Genomic DNA, 17,700 nt, shown 5'->3' on the forward strand with positions numbered 1-17,700 from the left:
TTGCATGGATCACTGTGGCCAGATCAGGGCGAGAAAGGTAAGGGACCAACTGCTTGATACGGTGGAGATGGAAAAATGCCACCTTTGCTGTGGCTGCAACCTGCGCCTCCATAGAAAGGGAGGCGTCAAAGGTTACACCCAAGCTCTTGACAGAGGGCACTGGTAGCAGTTGTTGTTGTTGTTTAGTCGTTTAGTCGTGTCCGCCTCTTCGTGACCCCCTGGACCAGAGCGCGCCAGGCCCTCCTGTCTTCCACTGCCTCCCGCAGTTTGGTCAAACTCATGCTGGTAGCTTTGAGAACACTGTCCAACCATCTCGTCCTCTGTCCTCCCCTTCTCCTTGCGCCCTCCATCTTTCCCAACATCAGGGTCTTTTCCAGGGAGTCTTCTCTTCTCATGAGGTGGCCAAAGTCTTGGAGCCTCAGCTTCAGGATCTGTCCTTCCAGTGAGCACTCAGGGCTGATTTCCTTAAGAATGGAGAGGTTGGATCTTCTTGCAGTCCATGGGACTCTCCAGAGTCTCCTCCAGCACCAGAATTCAAAAGCATCAATTCTTCGGCGATCAGTCTTCTACTGGTAACAGTAGTAGTAGTAGTAGTAGTAGTAGTAGTAGTAGTAATAATAATAATAATAATAATAATAATAATAATAGTTGCAGACCTACAAACCTGCCCCCTCTCTGGCTTTGCAGAGGGGTGGGGCAGGACCCTCTGTTCCCTGACTTAGAGGTGCCCCCCCTCCGCATATTCCGCTATAGTCTTCTCCCCCATGCACCCCATCCAGAAGAGAGCGGAGCCGCCCCAGATCCCAGAAGGGGCAGCACTTGCAGAGCAGAGAGACAACAGCCACCCGCCTTCTCCTTGCAGGGAAGACCTTGGGAGGGCGGGGCTTGGGCTCTGGAGGACCTGCCAGCAGATTTCATTTCCTATCCTCTCTAGGACTCCAGCTCAGTTCCTTTTAACCCCTGGCAAGCCGAACGCACCCAGCTCAGCCCCCTCTCCCTCTTGAAAGCAGGACAGTGGGAGCGATGCGCAGGACACACACCCAGATATGCTTTATTTGGGGGGGCGGGTGGGGCAGGAAACTGATGCACGAAAAAGTCCATAGGTGCTGCCTTGCCTTTGGTTCATGCACCTAGTCACCGATGCACGCTCATTAAGTGCACCCCCCAGCGGCTGCTAGCAGGTATTACTCCTGTTTTTATGAATGGAACCCCCACTGCCTCAATGTAGCAATGCTACGGACACTTCCAATATGAAGCGGAAAGAGTTAATTCATCCTATTTTGCTTAGGAAATCTTGTACATACGAATGAATGTCCTGGACTCGCCGGATGCAGACAGGTGCGTCAGTTTGCATTTCTTAGTACAGAAAGTATTGATATGATGTGTAGAGATTTTTGCTATTCTGCTTAATTCAAGAGGGTTCTGGAAAGTTTTCTTTCTTTGTGAAAGAAACGGGCAGAAGGTTCTTGTTTGAGTTATTTCTTGTTTGACAAGCTGAGAGCAGCAGGTTTAAACTGGTTCTGCTATCTTTCTGTCAAGGTCGTGCTGACGAGAACAGGCCAGGAGGAGCCCCGGTCTCACTCACTTTCCCTTTCTGTATCTTCGTTCTGTGCCAATTCTGAATGTACAGTGGACACCCAGGTTGCGAACGTGATCCGTGCAGGATGCACATTCACAACCCGCAGCACTCGCAACCCGCGTCTGCGCATGTGGGGGTTGTGATTCGGCGCTTCTGAGCATGCGCAAAGTGCGACTTAGCGCTTCTGCACATGCGCGACCACTGAAACCCGGAAGTAACCCATTCCACTACTTCCGCGTTTCAGCGGTCTGCAACCTGAAAAAACGCAACCTGAAGCGTCTGTAACCCGAGGTATGACTGTATTGGATTTGTGACCATTATGCTTACTTGCCTTCAATAAAGCTCTGCTGGATGAAGTACAATTGCCTCTGGTCTATTTTTTGGGAAGTCTGCATAGAGTTTTTTCCTCCTCTGGAGATGGCATGTCTTCTCCCAGGGAAAGAAGGCTCAGAGCCCAGAGGAGGAGTGATGCGTGGTCAGAAAGAGAAGAGGGGGCAGATGGGGGGAGTAGAGGAGGTGCAGGAAGCAGAAGAGGTTTAGTGAAGAGGGGGAGTCTGTGGTAGAGAGCAGTGCAGAGGCCGGGGGGGGGGTAGGCAAGAGGTTGAGTGAAGGCAGGCTGGTGAAGAGCCCAGGGAGCCCAGGGAGTAATGGGGGACTTCAATTACCCAGATATTTGTTGGACGTCAAACTCAGCCAAGAGCATAAGGTCAAACAGATTCCTCACTGGCCTTGCAGACAACTTCATTGTCCAGAAAGTGGGAGAAGCAACAAGAGGAACAGCCATTTTAGATCTGGTCCTAACCAATGTCGATGACCTGGTTAATGGGGTAGAAGTGGAAGGATCATTAGGCGCAAATGATCATGCTCTTCTGAAGTTTACTATACAGCGGAAAGGAGCAGCCAAGCATACTAGGACTCAATTTCTTGACTTTAAGAAAGCCGACTTCATAAAACTTAGGGAAGTGCTGGGTGAGATCCCATGGACAGTAATACTAAAAGGAAAGGGAGTTCATGATGGCTGGGAGTTTGTTAAGAGGGAGATATTAAAAGCACAACTTCAGGCAATACCAATGAGACGGAAACATGGAAGGTGCCTAAAGAAGCCAGGGTGGCTATCTAAAGAACTTTTAACTGAGTTAAGATTAAAAAAGGATGTGTACAAAAAATGGAAAAGGGGGGAAACCACCAAAGAGGAATTCAAACAAATAGCCGGCACGTGTAGACACAAAGTCAGAAAAGCTAAAGCACAGAATGAACTCAGGCTTGCTAGAGAGGTTAAAAGCAACAAAAAAAGGCTTTTATGGGTATGTCCGTAGCAAAAGGAGGAACAAAGAAACAGTGGGGTCACTCAGAGGAGAAGATTGTGAAATGCAAACAGGGGACACAGAAAGGGCTGAACTCCTCAACGCCTTCTTTGCCTCAGTCTTCTCCGATAAGGAAAACAATGCCCGACCTGAAGAATTTGGAGCAAATGATTCAGCAGAGGAAACACAGCCCAGAATAACTAAGGAGATAATACAAGAATACTTGGCTAGTTTAGATGTATTCAAGTCTCCAGGGCCAGATGAACTGCATCCAAGAGTATTAAAAGAACTGGCAGATGTGATCTCAGAACCACTGGCAATCATCTTTGAGAATTCCTGGAGAACAGGCGAAGTCCCGGCAGACTGGAGGAGGGCGAATGTTGTCCCTATTTTCAAAAAGGGGAAAAGAGAGGACCCAAATAATTACCGCCCAGTCAGTCAGACATCAATACCAGGGAAGATTCTGGAGCAGATCATTAAGCAAACAGTCTTTGAGCACCTTGAAAGGAATGCTGTGATCACCAACAGTCAGCATGGATTTCTGAAAAATAAGTCATGTCAGACTAACCTGATCTCGTTTTTTGACAGAATGACAAGCCTGGTAGATGAAGGGAACGCAGTGGATGTAGCCTACCTTGATTTCAGCAAGGCATTTGACAAGGTGCCCCATGATATTCTTGTAAAGAAGCTGGTAACATGCGGTCTTGACTATGCTGCCACTCAGTGGATTTGTAACTGGCTGACTGACCGGACCCAAAGGGTGCTCATCAATGGTTCCCCTTCATCCTGGAGAAGAGTGACTAGTGGGGTGCCACAGGGTTCTGTCTTGGGCTTGGTCTTATTCAACATCTTTATCAACGACTTGGATGATGGACTCAAGGGCATCCTGATCAAATTTGCAGATGACACCAAACTGGGAGGGGTGGCTAACACCCCAGAGGACAGGATCACACTTCAAAACGACCTTGACAGATTAGAGAACTGGGCCAAAACAAACAAGATGAATTTTAACAGGGAGAAATGTAAAGTATTGCACTTGGGCAAAAAAAATGAGAGGCACAAATACAAGATGGGTGACACCTGGCTTGAGAGCAGTACATGTGAAAAGGATCTAGGAGTCTTGGTTGACCACAAACTTGACATGAGCCAACAGTGTGACGCGGCAGCTAAAAAAGCCAATGCAATGCTGGGCTGCATCAATAGGAGTATAGCATCTAGATCAAGGGAAGTTATAGTGCCACTGTATTCTGCTCTGGTCAGACCTCACCTGGAGTACTGTGTCCAGTTCTGGGCACCACAGTTCAAGAAGGACATTGACAAACTGGAACGTGTCCAGAGGAGGGCAACCAAAATGGTCAAAGGCCTGGAAACGATGCCTTATGAGGAACGGCTAAGGGAGCTGGGCATGTTTAGCCTGGAGAAGAGGAGGTTAAGGGGTGATATGATAGCCATGTTCAAATATATAAAAGGATGTCACATAGAGGAGGGAGAAAGGTTGTTTTCTGCTGCTCCAGAGAAGCGGACACGGAGCAATGGATCCAAACTACAAGAAAGAAGATTCCACCTGAACATTAGGAAGAACTTCCTGACAGTAAGAGCTGTTTGACAGTGGAATTTGCTGCCAAGGAGTGTGGTGGAGTCTCCTTCTTTGGAGGTCTTTAAGCAGAGGCTTGACAACCATATGTCAGGAGTGCTCTGATGGTGTTTCCTGCTTGGCAGGGGGTTGGACTCGATGGCCCTTGTGGTCTCTTCCAACTCTAGGATTCTATGATTCTATGAGTCTCCCCTTCCTGCTGCAACCAGCGCCCCCCCCCCCCGTTCTCCCAGAAGATGCAGAGAAATGAAAAGAGCAGAGCAGAGATTGGTTGTGGGCAGACAGAGTTTTCATGGGCGCAAGATTTGCAGGGAAGAGCTACTGCGACCACTAGGCCTGCGCTGCTTTGGTGTCCTTGAAAAAAAGAGTTAACTGTACCGGTACCGTATTTCTTTTAATTGATGACTTACACTTGACTCCGGCTCCTGGAGATGAGGTACAGAACTGTGTAAAATGTTTTGTAAATGCTTTATTCTTTGATTTCTGAAATCACTCCTTCATGCCTGCATTACAGGAAACCTTTGTCTGCCACAGGCCCCTAAGTGCACAGAGCTATGTATGTCCAGACTGTCAGGTGAATGGAGCCCCACCTGCCCTGCTGATTAGCCTTGTGGTCAAGTTGAATGAAACTTGTGATAACTGCTTGGAATGTCAGTGTCTCATGTCAACTCTGTCTGGAAAGGTGAAAGTCTTGCAATTCACAAATGGTTTGATTGACATATTGTACTTTTGACCTGTCTGACCTGATGCAACCCCTCCTGATTTTGTGGTGTTTTTCTAGCATTTGCCTACGTGTCACTGACATTTGTAGGATGGGATTTCTTGCAAATGGAAATCTTTAAAAGCCAGAACACCAATTGTCTCAGGGATCTCCTTTCTTTGCTTTCAGATAGGTTGAATCTTTGCCATGACAAATAAAACGATCAGAGCCTTAACAGTCCCCTTTGTTTTTTTTGCCTTCTATCTTTTTTCTTCTTCCACTCTGACGGAGGAACTTTGCTCCCTGCAAGGTAACCTCAGGTAAGTGGGCTGGCCCTAAAACAACCCCTTACTTTTTAGTAAAAGGATCCTCTTTTCTTGGCTGGGTTCTGAGCTCTCTCTCCCCCCCCCCCCCCGAAACAGGAAGAGAAGGAACAGCTTGCGGGGGGAAGGCTAGAACCAACGTTCAAGAGCAAGGGACCTCAAACTGGGACAACTTCCTTGAGGCTCAGAGGGGCTGCCTGTCGGGGAGTCTTGATAACAAAACGAGCGGTTAATTAAAGGAAGATTTGTTGCAAAAACAACAAAGTTCATCAGAGCGGCGAGTACAGCCGTCCGTCCATTTATCAAGATGTCCGTTCTAAGGTGGGTGTTTCTGGCAAGGCCAGAAACAGCCAAACTTATTCTTGTGGTGTATTCTGTCTTGAAGACCCTCCCCCCATGCACCTTGACCGAGGGGAGAGGGGGTCAGCTCCCACCTCTTCCTCATTCTCTAAGTTTACTTCCTGCTCTTTCCGGCTTTTTAAGTAGGTTTCATTTCTAACTCCTGCATTTTGTTATCAGTTGGCATTTCTACAGGTGGGGGAGTTGGCTATAATCTTCTTGTCTTGTAGTTAACCCTCTCTCCTCCTGGCTTCTCTCTCCACTGGGAGCTAGCTGCAAACTTCTCCTGGGGTCTGGCTCATTCATGACACTGCCTGAGGACTCTCCAACAAGTTTGGCTATGCCATCCTACAAGAGGTCAATGGGTGGCTCAACAAGGACACCCCATTTCCCTTCCCAAGCTCTCCATTTCCCAGCCTGGTTTTCTTCCAGCCCCTCATCTTGAAGAGCCTTAGCAGTGGGTCCCACCCCCTACACTTCAAACAATGTGACGTATTTCATATATATTTGATACAAATCTATTCAGCTTGCCTGTGTGTGGAAGGGGAACATGTATTGTAGCATGTCTGTGGCTGTTGTTGTTTGTATACAGCTCAACTGCATGGCTCTAACAAGCCACTCTTGAGTTCGTATAGGAACTTTCACCACTTTGGAACTCAACCAAGTTTTACTGCCCATACAACTTGTTCTGAATGCTGTATGGAAAAGCACATGAAACTGACCTTTGGAGAGTTTGTAAGTAAACCCATTTTTAACTTACCAAGTGTGTGGCCTTTTCCTGTGTTGGCGAGTTTTGGAACTCACGAGGGCATGTTCTAAACATCTAGCAGCCTTCATTTCCATGCTTTACTTGGCTGCATATTTGGTGATTTAAAATCTCTGCTGGAGTTCTCTCACCAGAGTACTTGCCTCTAAGTTTGAGCTTGGCATCCCGGGAATGAGTAGGTATATAAGCTGCAACAGCAGCAAAACTGTGCCAGCACTAAGAAGACCCCTCTGAGTGCTGCCAAGGCCTCCGTCTCTGCCTTTCTTTCTCATACACAGATTATTTTGCAGGCTCCATGCTGAACTCTGTGCTCCCATCTTGTACCAGACATTTTTCATCTACGACCCAAAGGTCTTCAGTCATGGGGATCGTTTCAAAGGAAACAAAGCTCTGAGCCTGGCTTCAGCTGGGGAGGGCGGGATATAAATAATTTTATTGTTGTTGTTGTTGTTGTTATCAAGCTTCTGCACTGAACCAGGGTTTTAAAAGGCCCTACTAGGAATCGGCAGAAGGGTTCAGGTGCTTCCAAATGAACAGGTGACATTGCACAGGTTAGTGCAGACAGAGCAAGTGTGTTGTCCCCCCCAGTCCTACTTCAGTGCAAGTTGAGTCAGATCAAGGCCACGTTGTCTGCAGCAATGCAGCTTCCTTTTCTAACTCGGTGTTCTTAGATACACAGAGAAAAGGCAATAAATGGGAATGTAATGTGATGATTTGATGTGACCTGAACTTATGAAGGCTCGTGGGGATGCAGGGGGAATTTCATGATGGGCTTCCCCCAGCCAGGCCTTCCTGCTGAAGCAAGCTGGTGGTGAGGGGGAAAGGAGGAGGCCCTCCTGGCCTCCAGCACAGAAAGACCCTCGTCCCAGCAAGAGTCTCTTCTCCCCTGGTGAGCTGCAGAGGAGAGGGAAGGAGGGTCCGAGGGGAGGTGTGGAGGTAACGCTCCACTTTGCAAAGGCAAACCTTGCACCAGACGTGCAACAGTATGTCAAGGAGCGTTACACCTGCTTTCCCTGACCTTTTGCCTTTTGGCTAGAAAATAGAGTTTGGTCCTTTCACAATTTGTTTGCTAGACATATTGCTTGGCTGGAGCATGACGGGGGACACAGTATCGGGGGGAACATCTGAGGGAAACGCCTGCTGACACGTGTATCTGCTAATGCTGGAAATGTGCTTAGATGGAAATACATTAAGTTCAGGGTGGTTTCGCTACTGTTTCCAATTGCTGACTTCTGCTAATAAAAGGAGCCTCTGCAGAGCTAGTCGGCAGCTTGCTTGATGCATGTTTGCCAGCTTGCTCCTGCGCAGCTCACCTGCATCCAACCTCCTGTCGTCTCTGTTATTCCTACAGGGAGGGGCAGCCTCAGATGACCCAGGGAGACAGGAGATTCACAGGGGCCAACTAGATGCCCTCATGGGAAACCTTCAAGCAGGACCCGGGCGCAAGAGCCATTCTCACCTTCTGTGGTCTCTACCCACTGGCATTCTGGCATGCTTGCTGGCTTGGGGAAAAGCCTTGCTTAAGCTCAGGGGAAGGGATCGCTGCTCTGCTGCTACTTATCAATGAATAAACATTCCCCAAAGGCAGTTCCGCCCCCATCGCCCGCGTTGATGTAGATGGGAGCACGAAGAAGCCCAAGCCCTTGTAAATCACACACTTTATATTTAATATAGTGCAACAAAAATAGTTAAGAATGCAAGAACTTTTACAGATTAAAAAAATAGTTTTTAAACCATCTGATCTTAAAAATAGACAATAGTCGTGACGCTTAAAAGACAACTGTGCCGGGCATTGTTCTGCGCCCGTCGCCAGGGCTTGGCGTGCCTCTCAGGAGAAACCATCGCTCCTCCGAAGGGCCGCGTCTGTGGGGGCCGCTCTCTCGCCCTCCAGGTCGACCACCGTCTTGCCCCTGGCGGGCAGCGCCACGCAGTCCTGTGGCAGCCCCTCGGCCGGCTTGGAGCCCGGCTGCCCCGCAGAGCCGCCCTGGCTGCCGTTGGTCTGGGAGCAGACGCTGCTGACCCCGGCGCCCTGGCTCTTGTGGGGGTTGGCATAGACTTTGTACTTCACCAGGAGGATGAAGATGAAGACGAGGATGGCGGCCACAATGACGCCTCCCAGGATGATGATCATGGTGCCGCCCAGGAACTGGGCGTGGAGGGAGTGGCACTGCCGGTACTCCTCCTCCGTGGAGAACTGCACGCAGCCCACCACGGCCGTCGCCGTCAGGAGCGTCACGCCGTCGTCGTAGACGGCCAGGACGCACAGGTCGTAGTCCCGCCCCGCAACCAGGTCGCTCAGGAAGAAGGACTTGCTGGCGGCCGGGATCATCCTGCAAGGGACACAGAGGGGGCTCAGTCCACAGGGCAAGCATCACCAACAGTGCACCTTTGCCCCCAGGAGCGTGCAGAGGGCCGAAGGCACAGACTCAGGCGACTGGCAGAACTGGCCCTGCGGCAGGGGCCACATTAGTCCCCATTTTCTGCATTTGTCAGAACTCAAATGCTCAGTGTGGTGATACCGTTGGAACTCCCTGCCTGTTGACCTCAAGCAAGTGCCTTCACTTTAGGTGCCTTTTGGCGCCTGGTTTGGACAGATACTGAGAAAGTGGAGGCAATTTTAATCCGTTTTAGGATTTTAACTTTTGTATGCTTTAAAGCAGGCTTGAAGGTTTTTCTGGGTTTGACTGTTTTATCTTCTTGTAGATCACTTTCAGTTTTATTGAACAATCAAGTGGTGCGTAAGTTTTATTACCTCCAGGACCGCCTCTTTCTGTATGAACCTACCCAGACCCTGAGATCATCTTCTGAGGCCCTTCTTCGTGTGCCTCCTCCTTGAGAGGTTCAGGGGTGGCAACACGAGAGTAGGGCCTTCTCTGCAGTGGCTCCCCATCTGTGGAATGATCTCCCCAGGGAAGTTTGCCTGGTGCCTTCATTACACACCTTTAGGAGCCAGGCAAAAACATTCCTTTTTAACCACGCCTTTGGCTGACCTGGTCGACATCCCATACCCTTTTAAAATGTGGTTCTTTGGGGGGGGGGTATTATTGGGTTATTGCTTTTATTTTTATTTTATATATTGTGACCTTTTTTGTGAACCGCTCTGAGACCTCTGGGTATAGGGTGATATATGAATTCAATAAATGAAATGAAATAATGAAAATATTTAATACTGACAACAAAGAGACTGGCTGCTCTGGTAGCAGAAGGAGCAACTCCTGGTCATTTGGCAGGCTGAGGGGGGGGGGGCTTCAGAGCTCTGCCCTGGGACAAAGAGCAGGAAGGGAAGGCCCAATGGGGCGGCTAGTTTTCTGCTCAGCCCTCCTGCTCCCCCCGTGCCCAAACTCCAGAGAGCCACCTCCCTGACCTTTCCCCTTGGGTGGACTCTTGTGGCTGCCCTTGCTGGCTGCTAATTCCCAATACATACTGATTATCTGTAGGTGATGCCCCCATCTACCTTCCCACCTACCTAGCAATGTTTAATTGTTTTTTAAGGATTGCTTTCCTCCATGTTTTGAGCTCTCCCTATTTTCCCCCTGAAAGTCACCTGGTGAGGTATAAATAAACATATGATAATATTAACCTGCTGGTCACAGCAAGCTTTATCCTGCTGCACTTTGCTTGCATTTTGTAAACTGCTCAGGTGCGTGACATTTCTGACACACCCTCCACCTCGAGCCCTGAAGGGCAGGTTGCCACGGAGTCCCCACCTGACTGAAAAGAAGCAAAGCAGCTCAATTCAAGCCAAGCCAAGATGGTGTCCCCACAACGTCTCTTCATGGTTGGAGGATGGATGGCAGCCAATGGATTGAGGTTGAATCCTGACAAGACAGAAGTACTGTGTTTTTGGGGGACAGGGGATGGGCTGGTGTTGGGGACTCCCTGGTCCTGAATGGGGCAACTGTGTCCCTGAAGGACCAGGTGCGCAGCCTGGGAGTCATTTTGAACTCACAGCTGTCCATGGAGGCGCAGGTCAATTCTGTGTCCAGGGCAGCCGTCTACCAGCTCCATCTGGTATGCAGGATGAGACCCTTCCTGCCCGCGGACTGTCTGGCCAGAGTGGGGCATGCTCTTGTTATCTTCTGCTTGGATCACTGCAATGTGCTCTACGTGGGGCTACCTTTGAAGGTGACCCAGAAAATGCAATTAATCCAAACTGGTGACTGGGAGCGGCCACCGAGACCACATCACACGAGTCTTGAAAAACCTACATTGGCTCCCAGTACATTTCTGAGCACAATTCAAAGTGTTGGTGTTGACCTTTAAAGCCCTAAATGGCCTCGGTCCAGTAGACCAGAAGGAGCGTCCCCACCCCCATTGTTCTGCCCGGACGCTGAGGAAACGTACTGGGAGCCAATGTAGGTCTTTCAAGAAGGTAACTGGGTTACCCCCAAAGGGAGCCCCACAGAGAGCGCATTGCAGTAGTCCAAGGAGGAGATAACTAGAGCATGCACCACTCTGGTGAGACAGTCCGCAGGCAGGGAGGGTCTCAGCCTGCATGAGGAAAAGGAGCCTACTCACCTGTAGACCAGGATGTCGTCAGCCGAGCTGTTATACTGGATCTGGAACATCCGGATCCCTGGGATGTGGTGCTGTGAAGGCCACTGGATGAGGGCAGACGAGGAGGTCAGCTCAGCAACCACCACTTTCCTCTCTGGCTGGGATTTGGTTTCGTTGGGGAAGCTGGACTTGGCGGAGATGAGGATGTCTGAGGGGCCTGGCTCTGCTTCCTTATCACAGTTGGTGCTGTTGGCAAGGTGCGGGTAGGGGTTGACCACCAGCTCCACGGGGGCCGTGGACTCCCCCGCAGCGTTGGAGGCGATGCACGTGAAGGTCCCTTTCTCCTCCACAGAAGCCACCAAGATGTCCAGGGTGCCGTTCTCAAAAGAGACGGTCCGGGAAGTGTTGGAGACCAGCTTCCCGCCCGGTGAAATCCAGCGCACATACGGCTCGGGGTCGCCCACCGCTTTGCACTTCAGGGAGGCCCCCTGGCCTTCCATGACCACCTGCTTGGGGGTCCGGTGCGTGATCATGGGCGGCTCGCAGACAAACTCCTCTTCCCGGATGGACCAGAAGTACTTGCCCATCAGCTCCGGCGGGGAGGCGCACGTCTCCAGGTCGTCCTCCCGCGTCAGGCGCCGCAGCCAGACGAGCTCGCAGTTGCAGTGCAAGGGGTTCCCCCCGAAGCTCATCACCAGGGAGGACAAGGGGAGCCCCTTTGGCTTGGCGTAGACAGGGATGCGAGAGAAGAGGGGGTCCGGGGGAATCTTCTTCAGCTTGTTGGAGGTCATGTCCAGCCGAGCCAACTTGTGGAGGTTGGAGAAGACTCCCTCGGGGATGAAGTCTATGAGGTTGTGGTCGAGGCTGATGGTGTTGGCGTTGGACAGCCTCCCGATGGTTTCCCAAGGGACGTTCACCAGGTTGTTGTAGGAAAGGTCTAGGTCCTCAATCATGTCAATGAAATCATCCAAAGACCCGGGAGAGATATAGTTCAGTTGGTTGTTGCTGAGGATCAAGTGGCGGAGGTTGACCAACCCTTTGAAGTGATCCTCGTGGATGTGGGTGAGTCGGTTGCTGTCCAGGTGCAACGCGTGAAGGCCCTTGAGGTCAAAGAACGCATAAGGCATGATCTGACTGATGGTGTTCCGCGACAGCGTCAGGTGGATCAGGCTGGTCATGTTGGCAAAGTCCCTCCTCCGCAGGGCGGTGATGAAGTTGTCCATCAGCCGCAGCTCCGCCGTCCGCCGGTCGATGCTCGGAGGCACAAAGAGCAGCCCTGTCTTGGTGCAGAGGATGGTGAAGGAGGGAGAGAGGCTCTGGCACATGCAGCGCGTGGGACAGGTGGTGGCCTTTGCCACGGAGCTCATAACCAGCAGGGACAGGACCAGCCTTTCCATGGTAAGGTAAGCAGCACACCTGGGAGAAGAGGAGAGGGCCAAGGGGATGGAGGGAGGAGGGAGGGAAGGAGGAGAGAAGGAAGGAAGGAAGGAAGGAAGGAAGGAAGGAAGGAAGGAAGTGAGGGGGAGGGAGGGAGGGAGGGAGGGAGATGGAAAGCAAGAGAGAAGGAAGGAGGGAAGGAAGGAAGGAGGAAAGCGAGAGAGGAGGAAGGAAGGAAGGAAGGAAGGAAGGAAGGAGGAAGGCGAGAGAGGAGGAAGGAAGGAAGGAAGGAAGGAAGGAAAGAAGGAAGGAAGGAAGGAAGGAAGGAAGGAAGGAAGGAGGGAAGGGAAGGAAGGAAGGAAGGAAGGAAGGAAGGAAGGAAGGAAGGAAGGAAGGAGGGAAGGAAGGAGAGAGGGAAGGAAAGAAGGAAGGAAGGAGGGAGGGAAGAAAGGAAGGAAGGAAGGAGGGAAGGAAGGAAGGGGGAGGGAGAAGGAAGGAAGGAAGGAAGGAAGGAAGGAAGGGGGAGGGAGAAGGAAGGAAGAAAGGAAGTAGGAGGAGGGAGAAGGAAAGCGAGAGAAAAGGAAGGAAAGAAGGAAGGAAGGAAGGAAGGAAGGAAGGAAGGAAGGAGAAGGAAAGCGAGAGAGAAAAAGGAAGGAAGGAGGAAATTCGTATCAAGGCTATTAGTATATTAAAGCAAAAGTTGACGTCCAACAAAGTGGGGAAAACATTTGCCTCGGCATCTGTCCAGAGACTCCTTCTGCAAAAGCACACTTCAGCTGGCCCTGTGACATTCTTTTTGCAGATTCACCAATTAAATGACGTTTTTTAAGGTTGATTTTTAAAAAAGGTTTTGATACAGTGAGATAGAGGTTCAAAATAAATCTGTTGGAAAATGTTATCAAAAATGTACAAGTTACTTTTAGAATGGTATACAAAAGATGGAGAAGTCAAGGCAGTGGTGATACACTGGGCTAGAGATTTTGGGTATAATATTCAACTCTCATCTTGGGGAAAGTTATGGAAAGAGGAAATAAAGTTTACCGCATGCTGTGTGTTGAAAGATAATTATATGAAAATGATGTATTGTTGGTATTTAACACTGAGTAAAATTGCTAAAATGTACAAAACAAGTTCAAATCTGTGCTGGAAATGCAAAGGGGAGGAAGGTACTTTTTACCATATATGGTGGACGTGTTCATTGGTAAAGGCTTTCTGGGAGATGATATATAATGAATTAAAGAAAATGTTTAACAACACATTAGTTAAAAAACCAGAAGCTTTTTTGTTAGGTATAACAGATGAAGAGATATCAAGAGAAGACAAAAGACTTTTAATGTATGCAGCAAGGGCAGCGAGAATGCTTCTAGCCCAGAGGTGGAAGGAAGGAGAAATACCAAAAAAAGAAGAATGTCAGGTGAATCTGATGGAGTAGGCAGAGATGGCAAAACTGACGGGGAAGATCCGAAACCAGGAAGATCAAGTATTTTCAAAAGACTGAAGTAAATTCTTAGTTTATTTAAAAACCACTGTAAACAGTTAAAATCATTGGCAGGGATGTAATAACACGTGTAATGTGGAATTATTTATGGTAATTATGGATATTTAACAGATGGATAAGGGTAAAAGACTCAGCAAACTTAATCTTAAACATGGAACCCATGAGGGGAGGGGAGGATGGAAAGAAGGTTCAAAGGAACCTTGTATTTTAATGTTTGAAATGGTTAAGTTAAACCGTATAAAACTGTGAGGGGAAAAACAATTATTATTATTTTTTAAAGGAAATGCGGCCTGGTCAGAACAGTGCCTGAAGGAGAGGGGGTCCTACTCATGTCAAGTGAATATATTTGTGTACAACCCCCCCCCCCCCAGAGGAGAGACCGCAGGAGCAGGAGGTGACTGGGGGTGGGGGAGGCAAAGGACTGGGCGAGAGTCTCTGCACAGCTCTCCTTTGCTGCTCTGTCAATGCTGGCTATTGGTGTTTGTCTTCAGCATCAGCACCGCCCCCCAATATGGTTCAAGCCCCAGCCTGCACTGGTGCCCCTCTTCCAACAGTCCTCCCCCCCCCACCACGCATGTTCTCTCCTCCCCCAAGTCCTCCAGGCAGCGCCTGGGTGACGCAATTCTGCAGTGGCCCCAGTGTGGTGTAGTGGTTAAGAGCGGAAGTCTCGTAATCTGGGGAACTGGGTTCGCGTCTCCGCTCCTCCACATGCAGCTGCTGGGTGACCTTGGGCCAGTCACACTTCATTGAAGTCTCTCAGCCCCACTCACCTCACAGAGTGTTTGTTGTGGGGGAGGAAGGGAAAGGAGAATGTTAGCCGCTTTGAGACTCCTGAAGGGGAGTGATAAAGCGGGATATCCAATCCAAACTCTTCTTCTTCACCTGCATGGTCAGGTCCCAGAGCCCTTGGACTCCCCTTCTGATGGAGGCACAATGGGTGGGAGCCTGCTGGCGGGGGCTCAGGGGCTGGATTGCACCCACCTCCCAGGTGGCATGTTGTCCCGGGGGGGCACCCCATTCCCTCCACCCCATTATGGCTTCCTCTGCAAGATTGTTGCGTTCCCAAAGTAAAGGAAGGCTTGAACTCTGATTAATAAGAATACACGCAGAGGCTTGAACCCCAAGACTCTGGGAAGGGTGCGTATAATCGTGTCTCTCTGTGCCTGTCCGTGTTTGCAGCCCCCTGGCCCAGGTAGTTTTATTCACAAATGAACTTTTTACACAGTGTTCGTAAGAACCAATCAGATTTCCTCTAAGCATTTCCACAAACCCACGTGGGGAGAAAGTTAGATCAAAAGAAATTCTTTTAACTACAAAGACTACTACTCTGAGCATGCATACATAATCTGAGAGTAAATAAAAGAGGACTAGAGAAACTCCGGAGATCACAAACAGGAGTAAACAAGAGAGGATGGGAGGATGGGAAGGAGAAAGGCATCTTTATCACCTTCCTGTAAAACTATTTCCAGGCCCTAAGATTAACATCCTAAGATAAATATATAAGAAAACTACATCAAAGAAACTTGCCCACTGTCTTTGATGACCCAGGATGCCAGCCTGGCGAAGCAACTGGGCTGTGTACGTGACATGTCAGGAAGAGAGGAATGGAACGGGGATGCCGAGGTGTACATTGATCAAGAATCATATCAAAATAGTTTAAACCCAGTCAACGCAATGCTTTCACTGCTGACACAGATGGCTTACTCAATACTTGTTATAATTCCTCATAGCAATCCCACCTGGTGACTACATCTCTGGATATTTGCACACCTACACAAGATCACCTGGCAGTAGATGGGTGGGCTAGTGGGAGAGAAGAAGCTGGCCTGAAGGAGCTGGGGCAGAAATGGTCACAGCCCCCCAAAAACAGAGGACGTAAAGTGCTTTCTTTATGTGAAAATAAATGGGCTGACACTGTCAGGGCCATCTTTAGCATTGTGGCACCAGGGTGAAAAAAACTGCCCAGCGCCCTCTCAACAGGCTGCCAATCCCAGGTGTGCAGGAGGGGGGAGCTGGCCGGCTGCCTCAGAGCCTGCAGCAGAAAAGCCTGTGGCGCTCTGAGGGGCTCGGCTCCGCTCGGCAGCGGCTGGCCTGGCTCTTCAATCCCCGGACTCCAAATCTTGGCCCCAGACTCTTGGCCTGGCGTCTCTGAGAGCACGGCGCCCGGGTGCCCCGCACCGCTAGTGCCTATGGGTAAGCCGGCCCTGGAAACTGTATTAGGTAAAGTTCAGGATAAGTTTAATAATAAGTGTATAAGTTTTTTCTTTCGTTCTCCTCTTCTTTCTTCTTCTTTTACCTTATAATTCTTTTTGTATTTTTAATCAATAACACTGGTCAACAACAAATTTGTTGTCTGCGTTTTTTCAGTTGATTTAGGACGATTCTGATGCGCTGAATCCAAAAATCACATTGGTTTTGCTCAATCAGGTCAAGTTTTTGAGCTATGGCCACATGTCTTTTTTCCCGTTTTTGTTCACATGTACGCTTGTGTGGAGCATTTTAGAAGAAGTTGGTGGGGGTAAAATGCCATGTCGGATAATTGTTTTGATTGGAAATGATTATTTTAATGACAAGAAGTATTCAGGTCTGATAGTTCTGGGTCATTATATCAAAAAGGGATCAGTTTGAAGTCATAAAACCTCGAAATCTTCCATAAATTGGTGCGGCAAAGCATAAAGTTGGGGGATCAAAACTAAGTTAATGGGGCAGCCGCCCCACGAAGTATCTTGATCTTCAATCAGCACATCGTCCTGTAGCTCATTGTAATGAAATTCCAGTGCCTATCTTCAGAGAACTTCCTGACATTAGTGACGAAGATGCCTCCAGTGTTGAAGGACATGAAGAAGAAGTGGTTCTTGAAGATGATGCTCCACATCCATTTTCCCAAAAGGAGTTGAATGATCTAGTTCGCGACCTCAGCTTGTCAAAGGACTCTGCTGAACTGTTGGCATCCAGATTGAAGGGAAAAAACCTCCTCTCTGACAGTGCTCGCATCAGCTTCTTCCGCAACAGGCATCAAGAGTACCTTCGTTTTTTCTCAGAAGAGAAGGACTTGGTGTACTGTGCAGATATTGCGCAGCTTCTGCTCAAGCTTGGAGTGCCACAGTACGAACCCAAAGATTGGAGACTGTTCATTGACAGCAGCAAGCAATCACTGAAATGTGTTCTGCTACACAACGGCAACCAGTTTGCCTCTATGCCCCTGGCTCACTCGAGTACACTGAAGGAGAAGCGGTGAAGTATGTGCTGGAGAAAATTGGTTATGATCAGCATAAGTGGTTTATTTGTGTTGACCTGAAGATGGTGAACTTTTTGTTGGGACAACAGTCTGGCTTCACCAAGTACCCATGTTTTCTGTGCATGTGGGATAGTAGGGACCGTGCTCAGCATTACACAAAAAAGGACTGGCCTGTGAGGGAGGAATTGGTGCCTTGCAAAGAAAGGAACGTCATCAATGACCCTCTGGTGGACAGAGACAGAATACTCTTCCCACCGCTGCACATCAAGCTCGGCTTAATCAAGCAGTTCACCAAGGCTCTGGACAAGGATGGTGACTGCTTCACTTACTTGTGCCAGGCTTTTCCAGGATTGACTATGGAGAAGTTGAAAGCTGGCATCTTTGACGGTCCTCAGATCTGTCAGCTCATCAGAGATCCAGAGTTCAGAAACTCAATGAACGAAGTGGAACTGGAAGTGTGGAAGGTATTTGTTCTGGTAGTGAAG

General features: G+C 49.3%; 1 protein-coding gene across 2 annotated transcripts in view; it reads right to left on the reverse strand.

The window, feature by feature from the left end:
• Positions 1-7,741: 7,741 nt before the first annotated feature.
• Positions 7,742-17,700, reverse strand: part of LOC310684334 (leucine-rich repeat and fibronectin type III domain-containing protein 1-like protein) — a 66,480-nt gene continuing 56,521 nt past the window's right edge. The window contains exons 1-2 of one of the 2 annotated variants that reach the window (XM_083455314.1): positions 11,124-12,515; positions 7,742-8,935 (exon numbers count right to left, since the gene is read on the reverse strand). In XM_083455314.1, coding sequence (XP_083311440.1) covers positions 8,434-8,935; positions 11,124-12,499 — 1,878 coding nt within the window. In that variant the 5' untranslated portion in view covers positions 12,500-12,515 and the 3' untranslated portion in view covers positions 7,742-8,433. Of the gene's footprint in view, positions 8,936-11,123; positions 12,519-17,700 lie in introns of those variants that run through there. The other variant, XM_083455313.1, reaches the window with a different exon arrangement.

This window comes from Podarcis tiliguerta (genome assembly GCF_965153285.1).
Source record: "Podarcis tiliguerta genome assembly, chromosome: 8".
Lineage (NCBI taxonomy): Eukaryota > Metazoa > Chordata > Lepidosauria > Squamata > Lacertidae > Podarcis > Podarcis tiliguerta.